This window comes from Mytilus trossulus, chromosome 8 (assembly GCF_036588685.1).
Source record: "Mytilus trossulus isolate FHL-02 chromosome 8, PNRI_Mtr1.1.1.hap1, whole genome shotgun sequence".
In the NCBI taxonomy this organism is placed as follows: Eukaryota; Metazoa; Mollusca; class Bivalvia; order Mytilida; family Mytilidae; genus Mytilus; species Mytilus trossulus.
The window spans coordinates 20,368,980-20,380,960 of NC_086380.1; the positions used below are offsets into that span (position 1 = coordinate 20,368,980).

General features: G+C 32.2%; 1 protein-coding gene across 1 annotated transcript; it reads right to left on the reverse strand.

The window, feature by feature from the left end:
• Window positions 1-2,827: 2,827 nt before the first annotated feature.
• On the reverse strand, window positions 2,828-11,168 carry LOC134727437 (uncharacterized). Its single transcript, XM_063591819.1, has 5 exons — window positions 11,078-11,168; window positions 8,773-9,003; window positions 8,160-8,377; window positions 6,554-6,692; window positions 2,828-5,673 (listed from the first exon to the last, which is right to left on the reverse strand). The coding sequence occupies exons 2-5, from the start codon at window positions 8,999-9,001 to the stop codon at window positions 2,828-2,830; spliced, it is 3,432 nt and encodes a 1,143-aa protein (XP_063447889.1). The 5' UTR covers window positions 9,002-9,003; window positions 11,078-11,168.
• Between the last annotated feature and the right edge of the window lie 813 nt (window positions 11,169-11,981).

Genomic DNA, 11,981 nt, shown 5'->3' on the forward strand with positions numbered 1-11,981 from the left:
AACGGGAACAATCAAATATCTTCCAAGAACACGAGCCAACATTAAGATAAGTTATACGACAATTTTTAACAAGTTAAAATGTACATTATTCAGTGAGAAAACATTATCTATAAAGCGGAAAGCTTTGTGTTTTAGTTAATTTTTTAGTCTCTGATGCATGATTTTTTTTATTATTAATTGTTTTTAGCTTTTAACTAGCTGTCAGTAACTGCGAGTACTCTCAAATCGTATTTTCTTGTTAATTCGACCTGTTGATACTGTTTATATTGTTTTTTGTTATTTTATATTAATATGGAACTTGTCTATATACCAGCTTTGATTATTCGGAATATCTCTTTGTTTTCACTTACTTGATTTGTATTAAAACCGGTTTTTTTTCAAATGTGATAATTTTCGTAGAGTTAAATATTTCGCAGTGGTGTCTTATCATGGCTTTGTTTGGGCTTGTTTGTTTTTGCTTTTTGGCCTTGAATATTTATCCATAATATTTTATTATCTGTGCATTTACATTCAGATATCGCAGATCAAATTTATACACTAATAGTATAATAATTTACGTTTTTTGATGGAGTTAAGCCTGCCAAATGATATTTTATTGTATGTTTTTCTTTGTTGTGATGTTATGTTATTGTTTCAGAAAAAGGGAGAAGGTTTTGTACATTAAAACGTTTAATCCCGCTGCAAATGTTTGCACCTGTCCTAAGTCAGGAATCTGATGTACAGTAGTTATCGTTTGTTCATGTAATTTATACGTGTTTCTCGTTCCTCGTTTTTTATATAGATTAGACCGTTGGTTTTCCCGTTTGAATGGGTTTACACTAGTAGTTTTGTGGTCCTTTATAGCTTGTTGTTCGGTGTGAGCCAAGGCCGCACATTGACCTATACTGGTTTACTTTTGTAAATTTTTATTTGGATGGAGAGTTGTCTCATTGGCCCTCACACCACATTTTCCTATATCGATTGACATTTGCCAAAGGTTTTCTTGTTCGTATTATAATAATATATAGTTATCATTTGATAATGGTTTACGGGGAACTTCATAGCTGGAATTGAAATTTTTTGCAATTTAAAAGTGATCTCTTGTTCCAGAATCAATCAATCACAGTAGTCTAGTCAGCACTTCTGTGTTGACATGAATTATCACTGAAATGGTCATAGTTATAAAGTAACAATTTACAAATCTTTGTTTTTTCTAAATTCTAAGGACCTTCTTTCCCATGACTATATTACTGTAGCTGTATTTGCTAAACCTATAGGTAGTTTTCGTTCTTAATGCTCGTCCACTTCGAACTTTTGTGATTCGAGCGTCACTGATATATATGTGTAGGTGAAACAAGCGTCTGTCTGTCAAATTGTAAACCCAAGTATCAAGATGAGTTTAAGTATAGCCTTTTTTTACCTGTGGATTCATGTTTCACAAGCAATCATACCCTATCTCATTATTTTCTTGTGCGCTGAAAGTAAAGTACAATTTAAGTTCAACCCACAATCTAAAGTACAATGCATTCAATTTTTATTTAACACAAAGATAAGTACCTAATTATTTAAACGTAAGACACACACATAAACACAAATGTAAACATGACACACAAAACTATACATTCATTAAATAAGTGAATCAATTCTTTATTTGTATATTTAATGATTTACAGGTTGGCCGTATTAATTGTTACCTTTAAAAGCTTTCACTCTAGCAATATTAGTGAATTTGGCACCATAATATTCCTTTCTGATATGTTGATTAAAACGAAAACAATGGCATGTAAAAAAATAACTATCAATTGAATGCCTCATCCGTTGAGATTTTTTTTCTAAATTTCTATATTAAAGTCATAAAAAAACTCAAATCAAAAAAATAATGCATATGTTTTTTATTACTCAATAGATAGTTTCATTATACAACTTACAAAAATGTATGTACATATACTTTTTTCTGACGAACATTCTTTAATTTATTCATATTTAGAAGAAGTTTACTTTAATTTAATTGCTTCCTTCTAGGAAGCAATTCCCCCGACATATTTTCCGTATGCAAAGTGACTTCAAAGTGACCCATCTCGTAAAAATCCGGTGATCACAATACGCATGGATGTCCTTAAAATAAACTATTATCTGAATTTACATGTTAAACACGTGCTCAAATTCCATGCTTTTTTGTTGATTTTTTGTCGATTGTTCACATACAGGTGACAATCGTTAAACTTCGGTTTCAAAACACGAACTTTAAGTATCTGCCATATTTTCACAACAACACTGACCGATTGCAAAAAAAAATGACGATTATACGAAATTTACACGAAAAAAAATGATAAATTCGTGCACAGCAGACTAAATCTATGATGTTTGTATACATTGGTTCAAAAATTGGAAGAACATTATTTTTCACCGGTCACTCGTTTCTTATGACTTTAACATATACTTCTCACATAAGTTTCACTTATCATGGAAACTTCAGGACTTCAATTAAGTAACAGCCATTTGGTTTTATAAGGCAAACATTAACTCAAAAATAAGAACTTTTATATCAATAAAATTGTTATTGAGTCTTCATGTGATTTTCATTTATAACTACAAAACATTGAAAAAGCAAAAAATGAGGCTACTAAACAGATGAAATACAAGAGGCCCTTCATGTTTCCTCTTATGCCACAAGCCAAACAATAGCAGCACCCAATTGTTAAACATGATTTACGTTTAAGAAGAGCACAAGAGTACCGAAAATAAAATTGCCAAATTTATAAAATCATAAAAATCTGAAATGTCACAAGAAGTTAAACGTAAAATCTTACAATGATAGAACTACAGCTATAAATACGTCTAAAACATTTTAGTGTACTGATCGTAGACACAGCGGATCAGCATGATGTTTTAAAAGCACCTTCACTATACTGCTGAACTGTTGTGAACAATCTGGTTCAATATCGTCTTCAAATAAATACTGTTGGCAAACTCGTTGCACTAATGATCTTTGTAACATTTTGGAAGCAATATACAATGGTGAAATTATATTTACATCACAACAATCAGGTTCTGCTTTAGACTTTAACAGTACTATAACAATATCTAAATGTCCATTTTTGGAAGCTATGAATAAGGGCGATTCCAAGTAGTTATTACAAATGCCAAGGTCTGCATTAAACTTTAAAAGTAACCTCACCATATCTGAATGTCCGTTTTTTGAAGCTATGAATAAGGGAGATTCAAAGTTGTCATTGCATATATTTAGGTCTGCATTATACGATAAAAGTGCTTCAACAATATCTACAAAGCCCCTTTCTGATGCTGCAAACAATGGCGTTTTGCAACATACATCGCATGAATTTGGATCAGCATTATTTTGTAACAATAATTTGACAGTTTTCAATCTAGTCTGTGGGGGTAGAATGGACACAGCATCGCTTTCGTTACTGTTTGTAAAGAAACTTGGATTAATTTGAGCACATTTAGATACTGCTTGATGTAAAGGACTAGCACAATCTTTATTACAAAGGTTGAGATCAGCCTTATTTTTCAATAATAATTCAACTATTTCTGTGTAACCATGTTTAACAGCAATAAAAATTGGAGATTCGTCGAAATTATTACCCAAATTTGGATTGCAGTGATGGTCGAGTAACAATTTTACAATATCAATGTTTCCCATGTACGATGCAATAAAAAGCGGACACTCATATTTTTTGCGAACGCAACGGTCAACGTCTACTAGAAGTTTTGAATCTACTGCCATAACATTTTTGAAAAAAGCAGGAACAGGCTTAAGAGTATCATAGTAATCGAATATTATCTCCGTAACATCGTTACCTTTAAGATAATATTCACTTCTTCTGTCTGCACTGATATTGCAAAGATCTGGATCACTCCCATTTACTAACAACAATTCAACAACAGATGTGTTGCCATACCTACATGCGGCTAACAAAGGCGATTCAGAACTATGTGTACAAATATTGGTATTGCAGTTTACATTTAATAATAGTTTTACAATGTCTACATGGTTGAAATAACAGGCTGCATAAATCGGTGTTTGGTTATATTTTGTTAGGACATTTGGATCATACCCATTTTCCAGATATAATTTTACAATATCGGTTTTGCCAAAGAGTGTAGCAATATAAAGAGGGGATACACTATTCATAGTAGACATATGCATAACACCTTCTTTTAGAAACAGTGCCACTATTTCAGTAAAACCCCTTGCCGATGCAATGCATAAAGGAGACCGTTCTTTCTTATCGCAAATTTTTGCATTCGCATGATGTTTTAATAAAAGATCGGTTATATTCCTGTATCCACCATATAATGCAAAAAACAGTGAAGTCCTGTCTTCAGCATCACAAATATTAACATTTAAACCCATTTCAATCAACATTTCTACAAGTGCAAAATGACCATGCTGTGCGGCTATAAGAATAGGTGACGACTCAGTATGGGATAAACTCAATATTTTATCGCTCACATCTTTTCTGTTTTTAAAGTATCGAACAAACTTTGTTTGAAACTGTACATTTGTCAACTGTATGTTATTAAACACATCATCGACACGTCCTTTTGATATATCCTGGTACAGTCTATCGAAGTATGATTCTTCAAGGGAAATTGGCACTTTTATCATACACGATTGTTGCTGAATAGTGCTATTATGAATAGTGCTATTGTCCACGGTCGACTCAAATTGAAACCGATCTCGTATGACTTCAGAATGGCCGATTTCAAGACAAAGTTCAAAATATTTTTGACCGAAAAACAGAACTAGAATATCAAAAATCTTATCATGAATTATGCTGTAAATATCGTTGGATATTTTTGTAAAACAGCTTAGCTGATGTTGTAATATCTGCTTTACAGCAGTTACATTGAGAGAAGATGCATTATCGAAAAATATACCTATTGTTTCAAGAATTTGATTGAGATCTGATTTTGATTTGAGGATTGTGATTGGTATATAGTTATTGTGAACAACAAATAAAAATAAAGTTGCAACATTTGTTTGATCAATGTCATCGTTCAAACTAGAAAGCTCAGTATTTATAGCCTCAATTGGAGAGGAAAAAAAATCTTCAATAGACCCCTTCCTGTTTTTGGAATGGAATTCACACAAGAGGGGGAAAAAGTCATAATTCGTATATTGTTTCGACTTCTGCAATGATAAAATGTCATTTTCATCAAAAAACACCCTGGCGATATCAAGTTTTTCTTTTTCAGATAAACAACAATATTCTGATGTAAAGTCTACGCAGTTAGAAGATAAAATGCCAATATTCGCGATTAGGCGTTCTTTAAATATATAGCTACGACATGTTGCTAAAACTTTGATGCTCTTATTTTTTGTAAGAATGTTAATCTGTCCAGCTAAATCACGCCATTCTACTACTTTTTGCTTATCTAATGTATACTTTCCACAAATGTCATCAAACACAAATACTTGATTACAATGTGGGTTATAATACTGTACAATATCGTTAGCTCTCTTAGCTGGTATCACTTCATACGCCTTTGATTTTTTTAGATAGACAGCTACATGATGCGCCGATGTTGATTTCCCACAACCTGGAGGGCCTATTATAGTTACCACTGCTTTTTCGTCAACAGCTTTGATAAGTGTTTGAATAGCTCTTGTTCTTACAACACATTCATCTTTATGTGACCATTCTTCCAATAGCGTTTCAGTGATTACTGAAAATATACATTTTAAAAGATTTTACTTTGTCTATCCTTGGTACCTCATACATGTAAATCAAGTTGTTATAGATCAATGTTTTAAAAATACTTGAACCAATTTCCCCACTTAACAAAATCTACGTAATAGTTATTAACTGTATGTGTGTCTGTGTATGATTGTGTAACAGCAGAGACGTTTGGTTTATTGCAAGATCGAAAAAAAACATGAGTGTTCAAATAAGTGGTTTAATATCAAATTGTACTTTAAATGATACAATTATATGGTAAGGATTTCTGAACACCCCTTTGATCATCAATGTTCGAATATGTCTAAGAAAGTAGTTAAATATGTTTGAACTATCAGTTCTAGACAGACCATCATCTTGTAGCAAATGATAATATTTAAATTTAAGTTTTTTGAGATGATGATAAGATTTTAATGACCGTATAAGCTTATAATTCATTTATTCATTTGTTATTGGTGAATATAAATACCACTTTTTTATGTGATTCCTTTACAAGTCTTTTTTCCTATATTTGCTACACTTATTATTTATAATGCACATGTTATATACAAAGGAAATTAGCAGAAGGTCTTCAAAAGGTCTACAATGCAGCGAGAAATTACCGCATCCGGAGGAGTCCTTCAGCTTGCCCCTAAACAAATATATACTAGTCCAGTGATAATGAAAGCCATAATAAACTCCAAATTGTACACAAGAAATTAAAAATAATACAAGACTAACAAGGCCAGAGGCTCCTGACTTGGGACAGGCGCAAAAATGCGGGGGGGGGGGGGGGGGGGAGTTAAACATGTTGATCTCCACCCACCCTTATACCTCAAGCCAATGTAGAAAAATAAATGACTCGGTTAGATGACTACAAATAAATTTACCTTCTAAACCTTTGGGAATTGTTGGTCTTCTCACGCTTTTTATTTCGGTTAGCAAATCTTTGTCTGTTGCATCAAATTCCTTCTTTTTCAAATCATCACATCGTTGCCGATACTTAGGACCACCAAGTCTTATAATAGCCTATGAAAAGTGACATAAACGCAAGTTAGTAACATTTAAATCATATCTCTCTACTTACTCTCTCTTATGAGTGTTTTTTTTTATCACATAATCTAAACATGTAGATTCTACCACTGCATCTTGTGTGATATGATATCAATTCACAGTTTATTTACAGTTTTAGAGATGTACATATATATAGGAAGGTGTGATGTGAGTGCCAAATGAGGCAACTCTCCATCCAAATAACAGTTTGTAGAAGTAAACCATTATATAGGCTAATGTACGGCCTTCAACATAGAGCCTTGGCTTACAACGAACAATAAGTTATAAAGAGCCCAAAAATTACTAGTGCAACGCCATTCAAACGGGAAATCCAACGGTCTTATCTATATAAAAAAACAAGAAACGAGAAACAAGTTTAAGTTACATAAACAAACGACAGCTATTGTACATCACAGTAAATATATACCGCTTTAAGGATGTACAGTTTATATACAACTTTGCATATGTATATTTGATATGCATCTTTAGAACTGTAGTAAAGATTACTTGTACTAAAGTAGCTGTGTATGGTTGACTTTCTGAAATTGTTCATTTTACCCACCTTATTTTATTGATTCTGTATTTACATAGTGTCATATATCAAATTGTTTCGTTCATTATATATTCGCTTATTTGTGTTAATATGTCTTTCGCTTGATTTAAACCATTTTATTTATATGTTATAGTGTCTTTCTATGTTGTGATCTTACATTATTGTTTCAGGTAAGAGTGAATGTTGGTTCCTATTGAAACGTGTAAACACGCTGCATGTGTTTGCACCTTTCCTAAGTAAAAAACCTGATGTTCAGTGGTTGTCGTTTGTTGATGTGGAACGTTCATAAACATTTCTCGTTTCTTATTTTGTATATAGTTCAGACCGTTGGGTCTCGTTTAAACAGTTTTACATTTGTCATTGTTTATATGTTGTTGTTCCTCGTCAGCCAATACTCCGTGTTGAAGACTTCACCTATAATGGTTTACTTTTGCAAATCCTGACTTGGATGCAGAGTTGTCTCATTGGCACATACCACATCTTCTTATATCTATAATTGGTGTTCATCTTCGTTTTCGGTTTCCTTTGAGATACCGCGCTCATTTATTTTTGCCTTAAAATCTCCCGCGACGATAGGTAGAATAAAATTCCCGCGAAAATGTCCTCGTTTACTGTTAATAAAAAAATTGAGAAGGAAGATGGGAAAGTATACATTTTATAATTGTTCGTTACGTAACCTAGCTAGATTAATGAGGATTTGAACGTCATTGTCAATTATTAAATCTTGTATGAAAACGTTAGGTTGTCATTTGTTGTTACCATTACCTAAATTGCGCAAAGTCTGAACTTACTTCTGCCCATTGTAAATGTTATAATTAAGAAAATTTAGTTTCGCTATTTATTACTGAAAAAAACGTACTATTTAAAGACTTTCACTACGAGTTACTCACCTGACTGATATCGCCCCAGTATTGATTAAACTCCTGTTGAGAGAGGGTTCCCTTCTCACAATGAACCACTTTGTTTCTGTACTTTTTTATTCGGGACAAATCTGCCGCTACACTCGTATCACTGCATGTTGGGAGACGATCTTGGATATTAAACTTGGCAAGATGTCTTAAAAGACAAGTCATCAGTGTGATATCAAATTTCTCTGAACTAACTGTCTCTGCAAGAAATGTAGTTGTTTTTTTACTAAACATATAGTTATATTTTTGTTATTTGTTGTCGAAAATAAACATTGTTGATGTAAATATAATTTGAATCGTCTATGAAAATTTCATTATAAAGACTGAACATTTTATATAATGACAGTAATAACGACTGTGTTTGTTTATATTTAGAAAAGTTGACTCTTGCCCCTACCAATGTAACTTGTGCATGATGTCTCTACTGATTTGACTAGTAAAGTTGAGAACATACATGTACATAATTGCAGTTTCAGACAATCAACTTCAAACGAATGGTTTGTGATATATAGAGGAATCTTTTTTCATTCCAAAATTAAACCATAAATAATAGAAATTAACAGTATAATAAAAATGTATGTGGACTTTTACTCACCTGAGATTGGAAACATTAGTTCCCATTGTTGTTTGTCAATGACCCGTTTCTTTTTAAGATCTAGAAGTACATTATAGTTCCGACTGAATTCAGCTTTTAATTTTGTAGAGTGGAATTCAGTATTGAATGTATCCCTTACAACGGGATTTGCTACTCGAAGTAGTAAATGAAAAATTCGTAAGTAGCAAATTTCCTCATCAGTTATTTCTCTTGGCATATGATCTTCCATACCTGTATATATGTATAAAAAGTAATAACGTTTGAAAAAAACTATTAGTAGTAGATTATATAAATAAGACTATATGGTATGAGCGCAAATCCATGTTTCATCCAAGTCACAATGTCTCAACAAGTGCACAATTATAGGCCACAGTACGGCCTTCAAAACGATACCTTGGCTCACACAGATTAGCCCTACAAAAAGTAGAGTATAACAATTAAAACCAACGGGCATATCTATACAAAAACAAAAACACCTATGAACCCTACAAAAAAACGAAAACCACTTAAACACAGGCTCTTCATTTAGAACGGGTGTATAAAAATGACACGGGTTTTAACAGGCACCAAACATCAACCTAACCCGAGACAGTAGTTTTACAAAATTAAAAGACACAATATAAAATATCAATTGAAATGATGACTTAACTAAATCAAAGGACAATTTAGTCCTCAAACACTAATGAATGAGAATCACTGAAATCAGGGAAGGACTCAATTGATCTAAAAGGATAGGCAATTTCATACCAACTTATGTTACCTGTAATGTTGCTTATTCAAATAAAATGCCGAAAAAGTCACATTTTGTAAGTACGGTGGGCAGAATTATGACTTAGACAAAGTCTAAGCATAACGCAGAATTCAACTTTAATATTTTACTTCCTTGTCTTTTAGTCTTATGTAGTTATTTGTCTCATTGACAATTATAGTACATACCCCCTTGTTTTGATTCAGAGTATAACAAGGTTTGTACTATTAAAACTATATCAGACGTTGTTATCAGCTCGGCAAACATATATTTAGCCTCAAAAGATAAAAGTTGAAAGTTTTGTTTACGAATGATTTAACGTCCTGTTACCACGTATCGCTTATTTATTTCCACTTTCTTGTTCATTAAATTTTAAAAAGCGATCACTTCGCATTTGATACTTACAATCTGTCTTTTGTTTGTTACTTCTTTTAATTGTTACTTATTGGTTAATATGTGTCTTCTTAGCTAATCAATAGTAATACACTGTTTGGTAAGGGTAAAAAACAATAATAGACATACATGACATACTTAACATTAGGTAGCATGACTTGATCCTAACATTGTTCTGTAACGTCTAATACCAGAATGTTTCAAAACAGTTTAATCATGTTAATGAAGTTCCCTTTAACTCCATACTTGGAAATCAAAGACATTTACATGAAAATTATAACACAAGAAGTCGTAAGATCATAATCATAGAGAAATACAACAAAACGATGACGTTATATCTAAATGTGTTTAATTTACTTTCATTTTGTTAATACAGAAATCATAAAAGTGGACATATTCGTATTTTTATGAGGGTGGTAAAGGGTTATTTTCGTGCAACGTGTTTTGCCATTTTATTTCACGTGCAGCCATGAAAAAGGTTCGTTATTCGTCGTGTTTTGTGAAATCGATAAAATAGATAGAAGTGTAAGACTTTTTTGATTATTCGTTCATCGTGAAATGGCAGTTTTATTTCACGTTCTTCCGTGCAGATACCCCCTTTATGCCCCTCTTCTATATTATTATTTGTTGTAAGGTTTGCAAATGTTTCTCTATAAAACAAAATCAGTCTGATAACACATATACAGTATTGATTTATGATATCTAAATCAATCTACTATGAAGTATCACTTTAGCCCAGTTAAATGATCACAATAAACATAAATGTAACGGTTGACTCTTAAGTTAAGATTCTAAATTTCTAAACAATAAGTAAATCATTACTGATATCATTCCCATAAAACTCAAAACAGTTAAGACATTGTCGTTGAAAATGAAAGAAAAACAAAAATACTAAACTCTGAGGAGAAAATTTAAAAATGGAAAGTCCCTCATCCAATAGCAAAATTAAAAGCTCGAACACATCAAAGTAATGGACAACAACTGTTATAAATACAAGAAAGAACGCTTCAATTGATAAATGACTTGCACTTAAAAAAACTTCCTTGTAAATAACTTGTGTCATTTAATGTCTGTAAAAAAAATATTTACTATCGTTATTACAATTGTCAGAAACTTTTTCTTCATTTTACGACAAAACAGTTTGTTTTTAAATTAAACTCTTACCTTGAGCTATCTAGTTAACATTATATATTAATGTGTTATCATACACATATGATTGCAATATGTCCCGACATACATGCATGTAATACCTTATTGTACTTGGATGGATGGTATCGTTATCTATCTCTTTTTGATTGGACGCTATTTTTATATTAAAAGAAAAGCTTGACCCTATGAAACATTGCTATACTGATATTGCCACAACGGATTAGTAAAGAATACATTTTCTGAATGCTATCTAAAAGAAGAGTCCGTCTGTTTAAAGCTTATCGTGTGTGGACTATAAATTAAGATTATCTCAAACCAAAAACCCAATAAAAGTGTACTGATGTTTATTTTTATATGAATACCTGGCATATATTATGTATAGAAAGATGTGTTTCACAACCAGATGTCTGCACTTGTACACATCTATAATTGACGGAGGCAAAATAAAGTCTTGGTTTTTAGATATCTCTAATACTAAAATTACGAGGTCCAATTTGTCAGCCGTCATCACGTAAAAACGACGAATCAAAGAATTCAACTTTATATATAACTAATATAGTACAAAGGTGTAGATTAAAAATTAAACCACTCCAGGCCCTTTTGTTTTCCACGTAATTAATATTGCCAATAATTAAGAAGTTCCGGGTCGAGTCCGATACCGATACCAATTGTATATTCACCTGTTACCTATTACCTTATCTGTACGTTCCGCATCTGACAGGCGCACCAACAAACGGTGTATTCAGGATAAATATGCTATATACACGGGTCATCATCACAGGGTTGACACTACTAAATTGTCAATTTGTTACCTATTGTAAATCTGGACTAAAAATAAGGCGTATAGGTACAGTTTTCAATTTGTTAGCGGGCATGACGTAAAACAGCGAATCAAAGAATTCAACTTTATTTATAACTA

Bases quoted from the DNA above. Each gene is read 5' to 3' on its own strand.
- LOC134727437 (XM_063591819.1), bottom strand. From the start codon at position 9,001: ATGGAAGATCATATGCCAAGAGAAATAACTGATGAGGAAATTTGCTAC. The intron at 8,378-8,772 runs GTGAGTAAAAGT...CATTTCTTGCAG, and splicing joins ACTAATGTTTCCAATCTCAG to AGACAGTTAGTTCAGAGAAA. The intron at 5,674-6,553 runs GTAAATTTATTT...GTATATTTTCAG, and splicing joins AATTCCCAAAGGTTTAGAAG to TAATCACTGAAACGCTATTG.